Source organism: Olea europaea, chromosome 21, assembly GCF_002742605.1.
Source record: "Olea europaea var. sylvestris chromosome 21, O_europaea_v1, whole genome shotgun sequence".
Taxonomy (NCBI): domain Eukaryota; kingdom Viridiplantae; phylum Streptophyta; class Magnoliopsida; order Lamiales; family Oleaceae; genus Olea; species Olea europaea.
Window position 1 is genome coordinate 6,385,616 of NC_036257.1, and position 15,226 is coordinate 6,400,841.

The 15,226-nt window shown below is 34.0% G+C and overlaps 2 protein-coding genes across 2 annotated transcripts in view; both read right to left on the reverse strand.

Annotated features, from left to right (window-relative positions):
* LOC111370049 (ADP-ribosylation factor GTPase-activating protein AGD12-like) overlaps nucleotides 1-246 on the reverse strand; it is a 3,669-nt gene extending 3,423 nt beyond the window's left edge. Inside the window, exons 1-2 of the mRNA XM_022991760.1 lie at nucleotides 232-246; nucleotides 62-67 (exon numbers count right to left, since the gene is read on the reverse strand). Coding sequence (XP_022847528.1) covers nucleotides 62-67; nucleotides 232-246 — 21 coding nt within the window. The remainder of the gene's footprint in view (nucleotides 1-61; nucleotides 68-231) is intronic.
* Nucleotides 247-2,215: 1,969 nt separating this feature from the next.
* LOC111370482 (50S ribosomal protein L20-like) lies at nucleotides 2,216-12,197 on the reverse strand. The gene is made up of 2 exons (XM_022992198.1): nucleotides 11,884-12,197; nucleotides 2,216-2,560 (listed from the first exon to the last, which is right to left on the reverse strand). The coding sequence occupies exons 1-2, from the start codon at nucleotides 12,067-12,069 to the stop codon at nucleotides 2,372-2,374; spliced, it is 375 nt and encodes a 124-aa protein (XP_022847966.1). The 5' UTR covers nucleotides 12,070-12,197; the 3' UTR covers nucleotides 2,216-2,371.
* Between the last annotated feature and the right edge of the window lie 3,029 nt (nucleotides 12,198-15,226).

A 15,226-nucleotide genomic window follows, 5' to 3' on the forward strand; every position in this document is an offset into this window, starting at 1 on the left:
ACCGCTAATATTTTAGCTGAAAAGTAATGAAAGATCCCAGAGAAGAATGTGAGAATTGTACCTGTTTCTGAGTTGGAACAGGAAAAAAAAATTGCATAGACAGAGGAGATGGGACGGAGGAAGGGAGGTGCAGAGGAAAGAGAGAAGAATATATTGTTAAAATAAAGGGCTGAATAAACGACTGAAAACAGGCCGGCATAAAATGAAATAATTGGAATTGCTCAATGTTACATACATAGCCCCCATTTACTTACAATTTTTCACCCTAAAAAATTAATCTTTTGACCGTTAATTTTCTAAAATAGTCATTATTTTTTACCAGTTCACTCGCAGGTGACATTCACTTTTCTCTTTAAGAGTCAAAAAATTAATTTTCATAATCACTATTGAACAGACTCATTTGAAAATATATATTATTTTGAATAGTAAATTTTCGAAGAATGTGCGGTTAAAATTGGGACTAATGTTGAATTTGCATACAAAATATTTTATTATATAAATGTGATTGAAAATCAATGTGAGAATTAAAAATTTTCATTTTAAAGAAAGAAAAATATGGGCTAAATTGAATCGAACTAGCAATCAAAGAGTATGAGGATCGATAAAATCCATGTTAGGCTCAAAATTAAGTAAGCGAGTCGTCAAACACTTCAAAACTTTCGCGTTTGAAACTCAACAATCGTTCGACCTCGATCAACTTTACATCTCTAATTAAAAATTATCCAATATTAATTCGATATAACTGTTAGGGCTTTATCATGCCGTTTTCTTCCAATATTTCTTTGTCCACAACTTTACCGCGTGTTGGCTGTCCCATTTAAAATATTCAATTTTCTTCCAGTTGTATACTACCAAACCTATTAAAGAAATGAAAGAAAATTCAGAAAACCTTTCGTGCTCATGTTGTGTCAGGATAATACAAAAGAATATGCCAAAAATAATTTATTTTAGACTTTTCATAGAGAAAAAGAAATATAGCAAGCCAACGAACAGATTAATTGATAGTGACAAGCTTCGGTTAAACTAAATCTAGTTATTTAGCCCCTATTTAGTTTAGTGTAGATTAAAATAGACATTTTAATAGATTTTGATTAAAGACGATGACGTATGGTTGAAAAATTTCTGAAGTCGACGAAATGTGTTATTAAATTAATTGTTAATTTTAACTTGAAATTTTAAGTTAGACCAGACAGCTTCCTAAAATTATCCCGTAATTGTTCTAACTTTATTCGTTCATGTATCAAAATCATTCCAATTAACATATGAGAAGCCAAAATAATGTTGCGAATGATTTTCGATTATGCGTAAAGAATTTAAAGAATTGCGATGACTATTGTAGAAGGAATATGTGTGTTGTATATCATCATTTACATAATTTTTCACACGGTGACGAAATTTTACCCAATCAAATCTCGTCATATCATCTGATAGTAAATCAATCTATGAGTTATGATATATATGTAACGCAATCCATTGCGGGAAGTTAAATGTGGCACGTGTTGTTTTGTTCTCTGCAATGGGAACAAAATAGCCTACATTTTAGCCTAGTTGGCTAATAATTGAGTTCCTCTAAATTGGGTCAATTGTACTACTTTCATATCATCCCTTTGTTTGTACATGATGACATTTCTTAATAAAAGTCTCTCTTTGGTAGTCAAAGAAAACAACCCGCTTGGAAGGTAGTTGGCCTTTTCAATGCGAAAGCGAAACTATAAGGTAAGTTGTATATCATACACAAAAATCAATCCGAGGAAACTACCTTTGACCAACAAGGTATTTGTAATTCTTTCACTAATAACGAAAAACCAACTTATTGGTGGCGAAAGAATATTTTTAATTCGGCAAAAGAATAAGATTTTAGTTTTTTAATAGTTTAAGACTGCGTTTATCACCAAATCATCATCAAGATCATGAAAACTTGTTGAAAAAATGTAGAAAATGTCTGATGGAACTCCTGCGCGGACCGCATAAGCCTTCAATTATAAGCAAAAGCATTCAATAAGTAATTATCCTTTGAGCAACTCAATAAAGAGGAGGTCCAAGATATGAAAGATGGGCACAATTTAAGGTGCAGAATGAGTTGGACATGACATTTTCATTTCTGATAATCTGGAGATCACGTTACATGGTGTACACATTTTGTGCTCCATCTTCACAGAACAAAAATGTCACCATTTGATGGAATAAAGTCAAAATAACTATTTTCAAACCATGAAAATGAATAATTCAACTTTCATTTTCCAACTTTAGAAAGTCAAGAAAGAAACAGCTATCATCTGTAGAAATTTATATAAAAATCCTTCTAGAATAAAATTAGGAATACTGAAGAGAAGTACAGGAAATGATTTCAGGAAATAAACGATAAAATGAATCAAACGAGAATCGCAAGCCCTTCCTTTTTGGGAGGTGCGACTGCCTTGTTTCCCGGGAAGGCATTGCGCGAGATGTCGACCAGGGCCTTGAAGCTATATGGTTCATGCATTGAAAGCTCTGAAAGAACTTTCCTGTTGAGCTGGATGTTCTCATTCATCAGCCCATGCATAAAATTACCATAGTTCACCTGTCATGCAACAGAGAAAACAAGTCAGAGCTTTATGACCCACATAAAATAATTTGATTAGGAACCTAGCCCTTGTTCGAGCCCCATTTTTGGGCCAAAATGCATTTTAAAATAGTGTTTCATTGAAGAATGTGTTGTTGAAAGTAAGGAAAAAGCCCTGGGTTCACATATAAAATTGTTTTATAAGGGAATGTGTGATTGAAAATGAGTTTTTGGAAAAAATGGGGGGCCAAACATAGGCTAAATTTTTATCTTAGAATAAAAGTCGAAAATGGAGGCTTGGATCACCACAATTGCCAAATACTAATCAAACTGTTAAGCTTAACAAATCTAAAACATAAACAAGAACTTGCAAACTGATATATTCAGCAGATTGTCTATCTTTTAGGCTGGCAGTAATTCTAGAAAGAATGGAGCTGTCGTGAAAAAATAGAAGTACCACCAAAGTCCTGGCATTTTTATAAAACATGTCATAACAGTCAATTACATGAAACTTTGATGACATGGTAGAAAACTAGCTATTCACTTAATTTCTGAGCTTTGCTTGTGAGCCGAAGTAACTTAATGTCTGTGTTGTGTATGTGACTCATATAGAGTGGAACACAGATTTACTGGATCAAATAGGTCGATATTGAAGCGAAATACATGTCATAACAGTCAATTACATGAAACTTGGATTTATTTCTCTCTTTATCATTGTGTATAAAATCCAACAGTTTGTCCAGACTCGCTAGCATTAATTGGATTTATGCTACACGAACTATTAAGGGAAACTAATATACAACCAGCAATTTAGAAAAAAATGCTTTGTATATTAGTTGTAGTTGGTAGGAAATTATTCAGTTTCCACACATGTACAGTGGTGGCGAACATTTAGCCGTGTAATTAGCCTTAATATTTCTATATATGCAAAGGAATCCTCACAATGAGGATCATCGAGTTAAAAGCATAAAATTGATTACCTTTGACATGGTATCAGAGTCTCGTCTTTGAATTAGGACTCAATCTTTGGTTCGGACTACTCCGATAGTCTTCTTGGGTATTGAAGTTGTGAATTTCTTTCTGATCTTTATCTTCTATGGTGGCCGGAAATTACTCGTGTTTTTCAACAAGATTCTGGGAATTTAGTCGGAATTCAATCACAATCATCTGGGAGTCGCAATCATCTAAGACAATCAAAGTCTTCGTGAACTTCTAATTTTTGTCGGCACCTTTTGTATTGGTTGACACAGCATGGACCTAGGCCTAAGCGTTTGGATTAGTTTCGACTCCAGCCTGAAACCGAAACCAAAACCAAATTAGTTGGTTTAGGTGAATTTCAACCCAAACCAACTCAGTCTAACTCTTAAACCGAACTAAACCAAATCGGTTCGGCTCGGTTCAATTAGTCGGTTGGACTTTTAATCCAAAAAAAAAAAAAAATTAAAAAAAAAAAAAAAAAAAAAATTTTGGCCCAAAAGTAGAGTGCGGAAATCTGATTGCACTGGACGACACTCCGATAGTCTTCTTGGGTATTGAAGTTGTGAATTTCTTTCTGATCTTTATCTTCTATGGTGGCCGGAAATTACTCGTGTTTTTCAACAAGATTCTGGGAATTTAGTCGGAATTCAATCACAATCATCTGGGAGTCGCAATCATCTAAGACAATCAAAGTCTTCGTGAACTTCTAATTTTTGTCGGCACCTTTTGTATTGGTTGACACAGCATGGACCTAGGCCTAAGCGTTTGGATTAGTTTCGACTCCAGCCTGAAACCGAAACCAAAACCAAATTAGTTGGTTTAGGTGAATTTCAACCCAAACCAACTCAGTCTAACTCTTAAACCGAACTAAACCAAATCGGTTCGGCTCGGTTCAATTAGTCGGTTGGACTTTTAATCCAAAAAAAAAAAAAAATTAAAAAAAAAAAAATAAATAAAATTGTCTAAGTTTTGGACATAATTAGATTACAAAAACTAAAATAACTAAAAAACTTTATATTACAGGAATTATTGACTAACAAATAAAATCAGGTTAACAGAGACAAATCAACGGAAAACTTTATGTAGCCTAATTGTCTGAGTAGGGAAAAAAGACTAAGTATAACATAATGAGCTTGTGAAAAGAAATTTAGTACTATTACTTACCAACACCATCACAGATTGGAGTGAATCATGATATAGTTATGAGATTATGACTTATCTTTTGATTTTAATTTTTTTTAATAAAAAAGGTAAACTTGTAAGTGAGTTGAGTTAGTTCAATTAACTGGCAATTTGAGGCTTTAAACCATGACCAAACCAACCCACCATGATTTTGTTCAAAAGAAAACTAAACCAAACCAAATTACCTGTGTCAAAACCGACCTAAGCAGACCCGAGTTGGTTCGGTTTGCTTGGTTTTTCTGTTTTTTGGCCAGGCCTACACAGACCATCTGTAGGTGGTCGGAATCCTCTATGTTGGCTGTAATTGCCTAGGTGAGATTCAAAATGGGTAAATTGCCGTTGCCATGAAGGTAAGCATTAGTATGTTGATTTGGGGCAAGTTCAATTTAGGGCAACTTAATTCATTTATTTTAGGCTGACTTTAGACCAATCATTCAGTATTTATCATTGGGCTAACTTAATTGGGCCAACTTAATTGATTTATTTTGGGCTAAATAAATTGATTTTGGGACTGCTAAACAGTGAAGTTTAGTTGGGCTCTAAGATTAGGTTTTGCAATCTTGTGGTTGGCTTTATATTTATATTGGATTCTGAAATTTTAATTTGGGACTGTTACTAATATAATTAACTATTAGTCCCATGGTAACCAACATTTCATATTCTTTTGGTGTGCGATTCATGAGGAAAAATTATTCTGCATGAGAATCTCAATTTCGATTATTTGTCGTCGGAAAAAATTTATGGGGTCACATTGGTAGAAGTGACCCAATTCCTACTGAGAATACCAAATTAGCTCGATGGACAGTGAAACATGCTAAAGTTATGAAATGGATTTTAGGATCTGTGATCCTATGATTGTCATAAATCTAAGGCCATATAAAACTACTAAAGCTATGCGGGAGTATTTGAAAAAGGTTTACAATCAAGACCACACAGCCAGACGATTTCAATTGGAATATGAGATTGCAAATTACACTTAGGGCAATCTCACCATCCAGGATTACTTTTCTAGGTTTTAAAATTTTTGGGGTGAATTTGCTAATAATTATCTATGCTAAGGTACCAGCCGAATCCTTTGATCCTGTTCAGACTATTCATGAACAGAGCAAACAAGATTAGTTTATGATGAAGTTATGATCAGAATTTGAGGTAACTCGCTCTAATTTGATGAATCAAGGTCCGCCTCTTCCTTTGGATTTATGTTTTGGGAAGTTACTTTGAGAAGAGTAACGTCTTACAACACAAGGCAATTTTCAGCGACATCATATGACACCTAATGTCGTCGCTTACGCAGCTCACGAAAATAGTAAAGGAAGGGATATGCGGAAAGTCCAATGTTTCAACTGCAAAGACTATGGGCATAATGCTACTCATTGTACTAAGAAGTCTTGCAATTGCTACATGAAGTCAAGACATATTATCAAAAATTGTCCTACTCGAACTCAGAATCGCTAAGCCAATGCATATCAAGTAGTAATCAGTCCACTAGCTCCTGAGGTGTCCTCTGCTGCTGCGCAATCTGTTCTTACTCCTGAAATAGTGCAACAAATGATTGTATCAGCTTTCTCTACTTTGGGACTTCAAGGTAAACATAATACCTCATCTTAGTCTTGGCTAGTTGATTCTGTACCTCAGATCATATGACTAGTTCCTCCGATGGCCTTTGTAATATTCGCCCATATCAAGGCTTATCTCATATTCAAATAGCTAATGATAGTCATTTAGCTATTGATACTGTTAATAACATTAATTTTGCTTTTCAGAACAATTTTATATCTCCTGATTTATCTACAAATTTTATTTCCTCTGGTCAATTAGTTGATAACAATTATAATGTTCATTTCTCTCGTGGTGTTTTTGTGCAGAATCAGGTGAAAACACTCGCGAAAGGGTCTAAAATTGGATGATTATTTCCATTATATTTTTTTATTCATAGTTATTTATCTTTGGCCTGTATAACTATTTAACAATAAAAGCAAAGTCTGGCAAAAACTTTTCGGCCATCCAAACTCCACTATCCTATCTTATTTGTTAAATTCTAATTTGTTGGGTAATAAAAACAGTTCTCATAATTTGTGCTTTGATTGTTCTACGTGCAAATTGGGAAAGGACTCTTCCTTTCCCTTCTTACAGTAGTCGTGCCGAAAAGAGCTTTGATGTTGTGCATAATGATGCTTGGGGCACTACGCCTGTAGACTCTCATGTCCAGTAAAAGTATTTTGTGACTTTCATTGATGATTATAATCGATACACATGGATCTACTTTCACCATTTTAAATATGAAGTACTTGTAGTTTTCAAGACTTTTGTGACATGTTTAGACCCAATTCTCCACCAGTATTAAAATTTACGATCTGATTTGAGTAGGAAATATATGTCTAATGAGTTTCATGATTTCTTAAAATAGAAAGGGATTTTGTATCAACGATCATGTACTTATACTCCTCAACAAAATGGGGTAGGGAACGAAAGAATCGCTATCTCTTGGATGTTCGTACATTTTTACTCGATTCCTATGTTCCTTCAAAATTCTAGGTTGAAGCAATGTTTTCTACAGTTTATTTAATCAATAGATTGCCTTCCCAAATTTTACACTTTAACTCTTCATATTATCTTCATAATCAATATCTTACTTATTATGACTTGCATACTTTTGGGTACATTTGCTTTGTTCATTTACCTCATCATGAACACACAAACTTTCAGCTCAATCTGTTAAATGTGCTTTTATGAGTTATCTTGTTACGCACAAAGGCTATGTTTGCTATGATCCTTGCTCTAACAGATTTTGTATTTCTCGTAATGTTGTTTTCTTTGAACACCAATCTTTCTTTACTACTCATGTTCAACATCCTGAAATTAGTTTTCTTCCATCTTTCTTTACGATGCGCACTGTTCTTTCTATTGCTACCTCTCAGAGGTGGCCTCTTCACTAGATGGACGTTAAAAATGCTTTTATTCATGGTGATCTCAAGGAGGATATTTACATAGCACCTTCTCCGAGTCTCTTTTCCTCTCCTTCACATGTAAGGTAAAGAGGTTCGTTATGGGTTGAAACAAGCTCCTCGAGCATGGTTTAAGAAGTTTCGATCTACTTTGCTACAGCTTTCTTTTATCCAGAGCCAGTACGACTCCTCTCTATTTTTTTGCAAGACGTCTACTGGTATTGTTCTTTTACTTGTATATGTAGACAACATTGTTACCACCGACATAGATTCTGAGTTAATCACTCAACTCCAATAGCATCTACACACTTCCTTTCATATGAATGATCTTGGTCCGCATACATATTTTTAGGGTTGGAAGTACATACCAATTCCATAGGTATATTCTTGAACCAACATAAATACATTCAAGACTTGATCACTTTGGCTCGTCTTCAGGATTCTTTCATTATTGACACTCTAGAAGTCAATGTAAAATATCATCGTCAGGAGGGTGATATCTTTCCTAATCCCACTATCTTTCAGCAATTAGTTAGGAGCCTCAACTACTTGACCATCACTAGGCCTGATATATCATTCATCGTCCAGCAAGTCAATCAATTTATGCAAGCTCCACAACATCTCCATCTTGGGGTTGTTCGTCGCACATTCGGTATCTCCAAAGTACTTGTCATCGTGGATTTTTTCTTGCTAGCTATCCTATTGGCCTTATTGCGTTTAATAATGCGAATTGGGCTAGGTGTCCCGATACTCGTTCTATTACGTTTTGGTGTATGTTTCTTGATAATTCTTTGATCTCCAAAAAAAGTAAAAAGCAGGCTTGTGTGTCCAAATCTACAAAATATAATCCGAATATCGTGCCATGTCCGTTGCCTATTCTAAGATTATTTGGCTTTGTGGGCTTTTAGCTGAACTTCGCTTCCTCAATCTAATCTGATACCCCCTTCATGCAGACAACACAAATGCTATTCAAATTGCTGCAAATAGAATATCATGAGCATACAAAAACATATCAAAGTGGATTGTCATTCATCTAGAGACTTCCGATACTAGTATTATTTCTCTTTCGCATATGTCCATTGATCTTCAGATTGCCGATATATTTACCAAAGCTATGACATGACAACATTATCTCTTTTTTGTGAGCATATTGATTTTTTTTTATCACCCAACATCAATTTGAGGTGGATGTCAATTGGATATATGCTATACGAACTAATAAGGGAAACTAATTTACAGCTAGCAATTTAGAAAAGATGCTTTGTATATTAGTTGTAATTGGAAGGAATTTATTCTGTTTCATACATGTACAATGCTGACTGACATTCAGCCATGTAATTAGCCTTATTATTCCTAAATATACAAGATCATCAAGTTAAAAGGAAAAAATTGAATACCTTTGACATCTGGCACTGACACAGGCTTATCATCTAAGAATAGTTGACTTCCCCTTTTTCCCCAATTTGTGAGGGAAGAAAAGCTTGGGATGGCAATCTGGGTTGCTATGCAAAAGTAACCTATACTACTGAACCGTAGTAAACAGTGAACACAAATTACTGCCACGTTCAATCTCCAACTCCTCACCTCCTTTCCCGCCACTCCCATTCTTACATGGATGGTGATATAAAAAATATTATAGATTCGTTCCAGTAGCCACCAATAATTTTTGACCAGTTCAAAAAGGAGAAAGTGTAAGCATAATATTCGTTTATTCTGCTTTCGGTCAATGCATTAATCAATAACACACGAGGAGCAAAGGTTTCTTGCATAGAAATTACCATTAATCTATTATAATGTCAATTTACAAAGAGAAATAATTCGAGTGAAGCAAACTAAATGTACCAATCTCATGTCCCCATGCATTGATTGTGATCATTCAGCTAATCCTAGACTGAAATAGCATTTCGCTGCGACACCAAAAAAGAGTCATACAATCCACCTGTTATTGCACCAAAGGTGCAGTCAGCTCCGTGGCAAGGATATGGGTTTTTCCTAAATCGAAGTAATGAAATCACAAAGTTGAAAGTAGGGTTCCTATATAATACAAGTTCCTCTTCACTCTCCTATGAAAAGAAGGTTCCAAATGTGCCACTACTACATACTTTGTTCAATACAGAAGGCAAAGTCCAATAACTGAAATCTATCAGCTGGCAGGTATTGGTGCTTTGTCCGATGGAACACGTGCTATTTTCTTCAATAATTTTTGTTTTATCATTTCACAGAAAACAAATATAAGTTTATTTGCCCCCACAACCTTCCGTCTCTAGCATCCAGATCTTTATAGATTCCTTTTTATCTCACTGCCACATAGAACATCCATTTGACTTCATTTCATGAACAACATACATACATCTACTGCACAATTTGCCATCAAGAATGTACTTTTTTCTTTTTTAAATAAATTCCATTAATGCTGAATTAGGAGTTTTTCAGGTCCCAACCAACCATAAATGGGGTCTGGCACCATCCCTTACCTGTAGATTAATATTAAGGTGAAGTACATAGATGGGAGCATAGGGTCTTACCTCCGGGTTAAAAAGTAGATCCACAAGATATAAACTAGGGAACATACCTCTTACACTGAAAGCATACAAGCATAAGCTATCCTTCAAAAAATAAACTTGTTGGATAACTATAATTGCTGCCCACTTTGGCTTTTGCATGTTTTTGGAGTGCTTAAAGCTATTTTGACAAGTGCTTGGTGTTTACTGGTGGGTGCGTTTTGGTAGGTTATCTCAGTAATGTTTGTATTGTGTAACAGGAGTAATGCTACTCCCTCACATATGTAATTGCACACTTAAATTACTACATATAACATATCAGCCATATAATAAAGTATATAGCATATTACGATATAATATAACATATAGCATCTATGCTTGTAAAATAGGATAGCACCAACACCCCACCTACATCTCCTCCTCCTCCCTCCACCACCACACCCCACCTGTTTCACTATCAAAAATGGTGGTATGGCAGTGGTGGCGTGGGTAGGGTGAGGAAGATGAATAGTGATTTATTTATTTATTTTGATTCTTTTTTATGAATTTTATATCTTTATCTTTTTAATATTTTAATTAAGAATAACGAAGCAACCATTTTACCCCTAAAATTTTTGAATTTGATGGTCAAAGGAGTTGACTAAAGGAAAATTGGATGGAATCCATCAATTTGGATGAATGCCGCCAATTTATCAAATATTGGGAGACACGTTGGGGAGTACAAGTGCAAAAGTGGATAAAGGTTAAGGATGTTTGCTGCAATTTACCCTTCTCCAACGGGTACCAACCAGGGCCCTTTCTCTTTTTTCTGCACAATGTTAGCTAGCCTTAGACAATCTACCTCCACAAGTACTGATTTACTTCGCCAGTGCTTATGGGAAACCAACTCTCTGTGCAAGGCAATGCCTTCACTTCAGCTACAAAGCTGGTGCTATCATCCAAAAGTCATAATAAGCAAACACCATTTTTCCCTCTTGATGCTGTACAATTCCCCCTCCTACAGCTTGGCCCATAGACATACATTAGTATTCTATTTGTATTCACCCAGACTGACCTCGACCACTTGATCATTTTTTTAACGGGTACTGGATATACGGCAATCCAACGCCAAAGTGGGCAGCAATTATAGTTATCCAGCACCTCACAAGCTCTTCCACTCCAAATGATCCATAATGCATTCATGAGAACATTTCTATATACGCAATCATTAAGTTAACCACAATGCAAATAATGGGATTCAAAGAGTGTCCTGGTGCCATGAAGAAATTACCTACCTTTTCAATTAAAAATTATCAGTTATTATACCTAGATCTATACAACAATATATATTCATTTAAAGTTTCCAAATAGAAACGCACGCTAACATGAGGGCCCCACTATTGGCCAACGTATAGCAGACTGACACACATATTGAAACTATATCTTGTAAATGCACGAAATTACTGTTACAACACAAATTTTATTCCAATTTCTTCAAACCCTTATTAACCCTAAATCAACCAAAGGCAATTCCACACTCAATAAAATACACGTATATCAATAAAAGAATTTCTTCTGAAATTCACCGAACCCATACCGATTCTAGACCCTTTAAACCTCTAAACCAAACTAAAAGGGATTCCAGACAGACTCATATTCTTAAAATATAGCAGGAAAACAATTTACACAGACAATTAAACTGTATGGTACATGAAAAAAGTAAAAAATATTTATATATATATGAAGAAAAACATACTCCATGCTGGCGGGTGCCGGCGTTGATCCGCTGGATCCAGAGACCGCGCATGTCACGTTTCTTGTTCCGCCGATCTCTGTAAGAGTACTGAAGCGCCTTTTCCACTCTCTCTCTTGCTATTCTTATGCAATTCTTAGCTCTTCCCCTGAATCCCTTTGCTAGCTTAAACACCTCCTTCTTGTTCATCTTCAATGCTCCTACTACTTTCTCTCAAATTACAGTCTTTTTCCTTTGTGGGTTTTGTTTCGGGAAGTGGAAGGAGAGTGTTCGAGGGTTTAGCTCTCTTAGCCACGTTATGTTGTGGGATATTTACATTTTGGTATCTAAAATGGCCAAAAATTTTATTTGTATATAATTATTGGACATAATGATATTTATAATGTGACGTGACAATCATCTTATTATTGATGTATAAGTGTGAAATTTGCATTAAAGGTTGAATTCAGTGCTACGTTTAATTATGGATATGATTATATAGACAATTATACACATGTAGCAATTCTCAGAAAATGGGTATATTTCACTTTGGCCCATAAAATGTGTATATATGTCTCCTTGTTGGCCTGTTCATTGTTTTTGCTATAGGATTATTTTCAATCATACATTTACTAATAAAATATTTTACACGTAAATTCAAATATTTTCTTACTTTTTAATGACACATTCTTCTAAAAATATTATTTAAAACTCCTTTTTTTTTCTTTTTTTAAGTGATGAGCACTGAACTGGGGCTTATAATTAGGGGGATTTTTCTAAATGACCTATCACTATTCATTCTTGTCAAAATGTCTATAATACCCTTAATGAAATGACTTGTCATATTTTGCACAAAATATCCTGATTTATTGGGATAGTTCCAAAATTCTTCTGTTTCTTTCATTTCGAATTTTAATATATAGTTCCATCCTTTGATCTAATAAATTAGCATAATCTGTAATATAATTGTCATATAATTCTTTAAAATTATTATATTCTTTAGACGATATATCCATAGTTTCTAGTTGAGAAAAAATACTTTTTATTTTTTCTAATAATCTTTCTAACAGATTATCTAGTCCCTTAATTATATAGCCTAGCATCATATAGATAATTTCTTACAAACTTTATGATAATAATAACATGATAGATAAGTTTTTGCAAACATAATAAGTAATAATCCTTACGATTCTTTCAAGATATTAAAAGAATTCTTTCTAAATTTAACAAAGACAATAATTTTACCTTACTTTTGATCTTAAATCTGTATTCTTAGAATCGAGTGACCTTCAGACTCTGAATCTGCAAACTGCTCCCTCAAACGGCATTTTGCCTCAATGGAAATTCTACTATTTCAGCTTCTTGCTCTCACTGTATCTTTTTTTAGAATTAAAAATAAGGATCTTAAGTAAAGAAAATTCTCTCTTTATTAGAGTAAGAAAAAGATTATCTTCTTCAATCTGTCAAGAATCTATGGGATAAGAAATTTAGAAACTCTTTTTTTTTTTTATATCAAAAGATTGAAATTTTATTTTTATAATGATTTATACAAGGTTTCTATTGTATACAAGGGGTTTTCAGAAAAACTGATTTTAAAACAAAACTTAAAGAAAGAGAATGGTTTCTGACTCGAGATGATCCATTCTCTCCCAAAGACCTCTATTTATACATGACTCAAACTTACTATTATTGGTCTATTACATCATTGCATACATTAGAATTTGAAAAAAGGCTCACACGACTCTCTATTCTTTTCCTCCTGGGGTCTACATTTTCACATGCGTTTTTTGCTTTTTCATCAAAAGGGCATCTTTTCCTCTATCATTGCCTCTCCATCTTTGGCTCCATATGCAACTGTCTAGATGTTTTGATAGTGGTAGGTCTCCTTTTATTTTTCTCCATTCATCTTTTATCTTGAAGAATCAATCTTTTAATTTTGTCTGCATGTGGTGCACTCCCTCAATCTGCATGATTTTTGGATTGTTGTAGGACTTCCATTAATTTGATGAGTATCAAATTTTTGGATATATACTTTCAAAATAATAGATTTTTCTTTTCCATTATTCGTAAAGAGTGTCCATCCTTCATATTGGCACGAGCATTTGAATTTTTTGTCATATAAGTTCTTTGCAATGTTGTCAAGAACTTTCATCCGTAAAACTCTTCGGGATTTTATCCATGATTTATTGATTTTAGGCAATGATTTATTATTTCGGCCAACTTCAATCTGGAAATCTCGGCCAACATATCCAATTGTGATAATATGTTCAGCAGGATAGTATATCTTTCCATCAACTTTGGGACTTATTGAATAAAATTTGATATAAATTGATCTCCCTTGGGCAAATTTTGAAACTTCTGCTCTGAATATATCATCAAATTTTTCAATTTCTGTTAAATCTTTTCCTGGATAGATCAAATCCAGAAATCCATAATCTGCTGTCATTTTGACCATGAAAGGGTCTACATCTTTGGTAATTATTAATCTGGGATAAACATGATCTCCCGATGCAATAAAATATAATTCATTTTCTTCCAATTCATAAACAATTTTGGCAAATGATCTATATTATTCTTCTTTAGATGATAAAGGGATATCATCATCTTCATCAGTTTTGATCTGATAACTCTTGTATGTTCAAAGCCATTTTTTATCGTCACCTTCTGGGGACTTGCTATGTCTCGTTTGATATTGTTGGGTCCACTGCTGCTTCCTGGTTGTGTACCTGTCTGTATTTTTGAGATTGTATCAATTGGTATTTCCTGTTTGGTATTTAATGACTTGAATTGTGAAGTAATATCAATAATTCCGTCATTCAATTTTTTGGTATATTTGGAATAAGAATTAGAGATTTCCACCAACAATCTGACATTTTGTTGGATAGATTCTGTCATTTGCTCTAATTGCTCAATTCCAATTTTCATATCTTCTGATTCTTCCATGAGGAATTTCATTCATCTGTTGACGTCTATTAATAAATTTTTGATATTATCCATCTCCGAATTCGATATTTCTGCTCAAAAAATCTGCAAGATAATTATTTATTCCTTTAATATGAACAATATCAAAATTGTAGAATGATAAATATGATTGCCATCTGTGTAACATTCTATATTGAGGTTCCATAGGTAACTTATTTCTAATAAGTCCTGCAACTTGAGAATTATCAGTTTCAACAATAAATTATTTAGATAAAAGGAATAATGAAAACTTTTTTATTCCTCTAATAATTACTAACAATTCTTTTTCATGAGTAGTATAATTTATTTCTGTTTGGTTAAAAGTTCCACTTGAATATCTGCATATTTCATTTAAATCTGTTTTTAATATAGCTGCCCAATATTTATCGGAGGGATCAGTATTAAC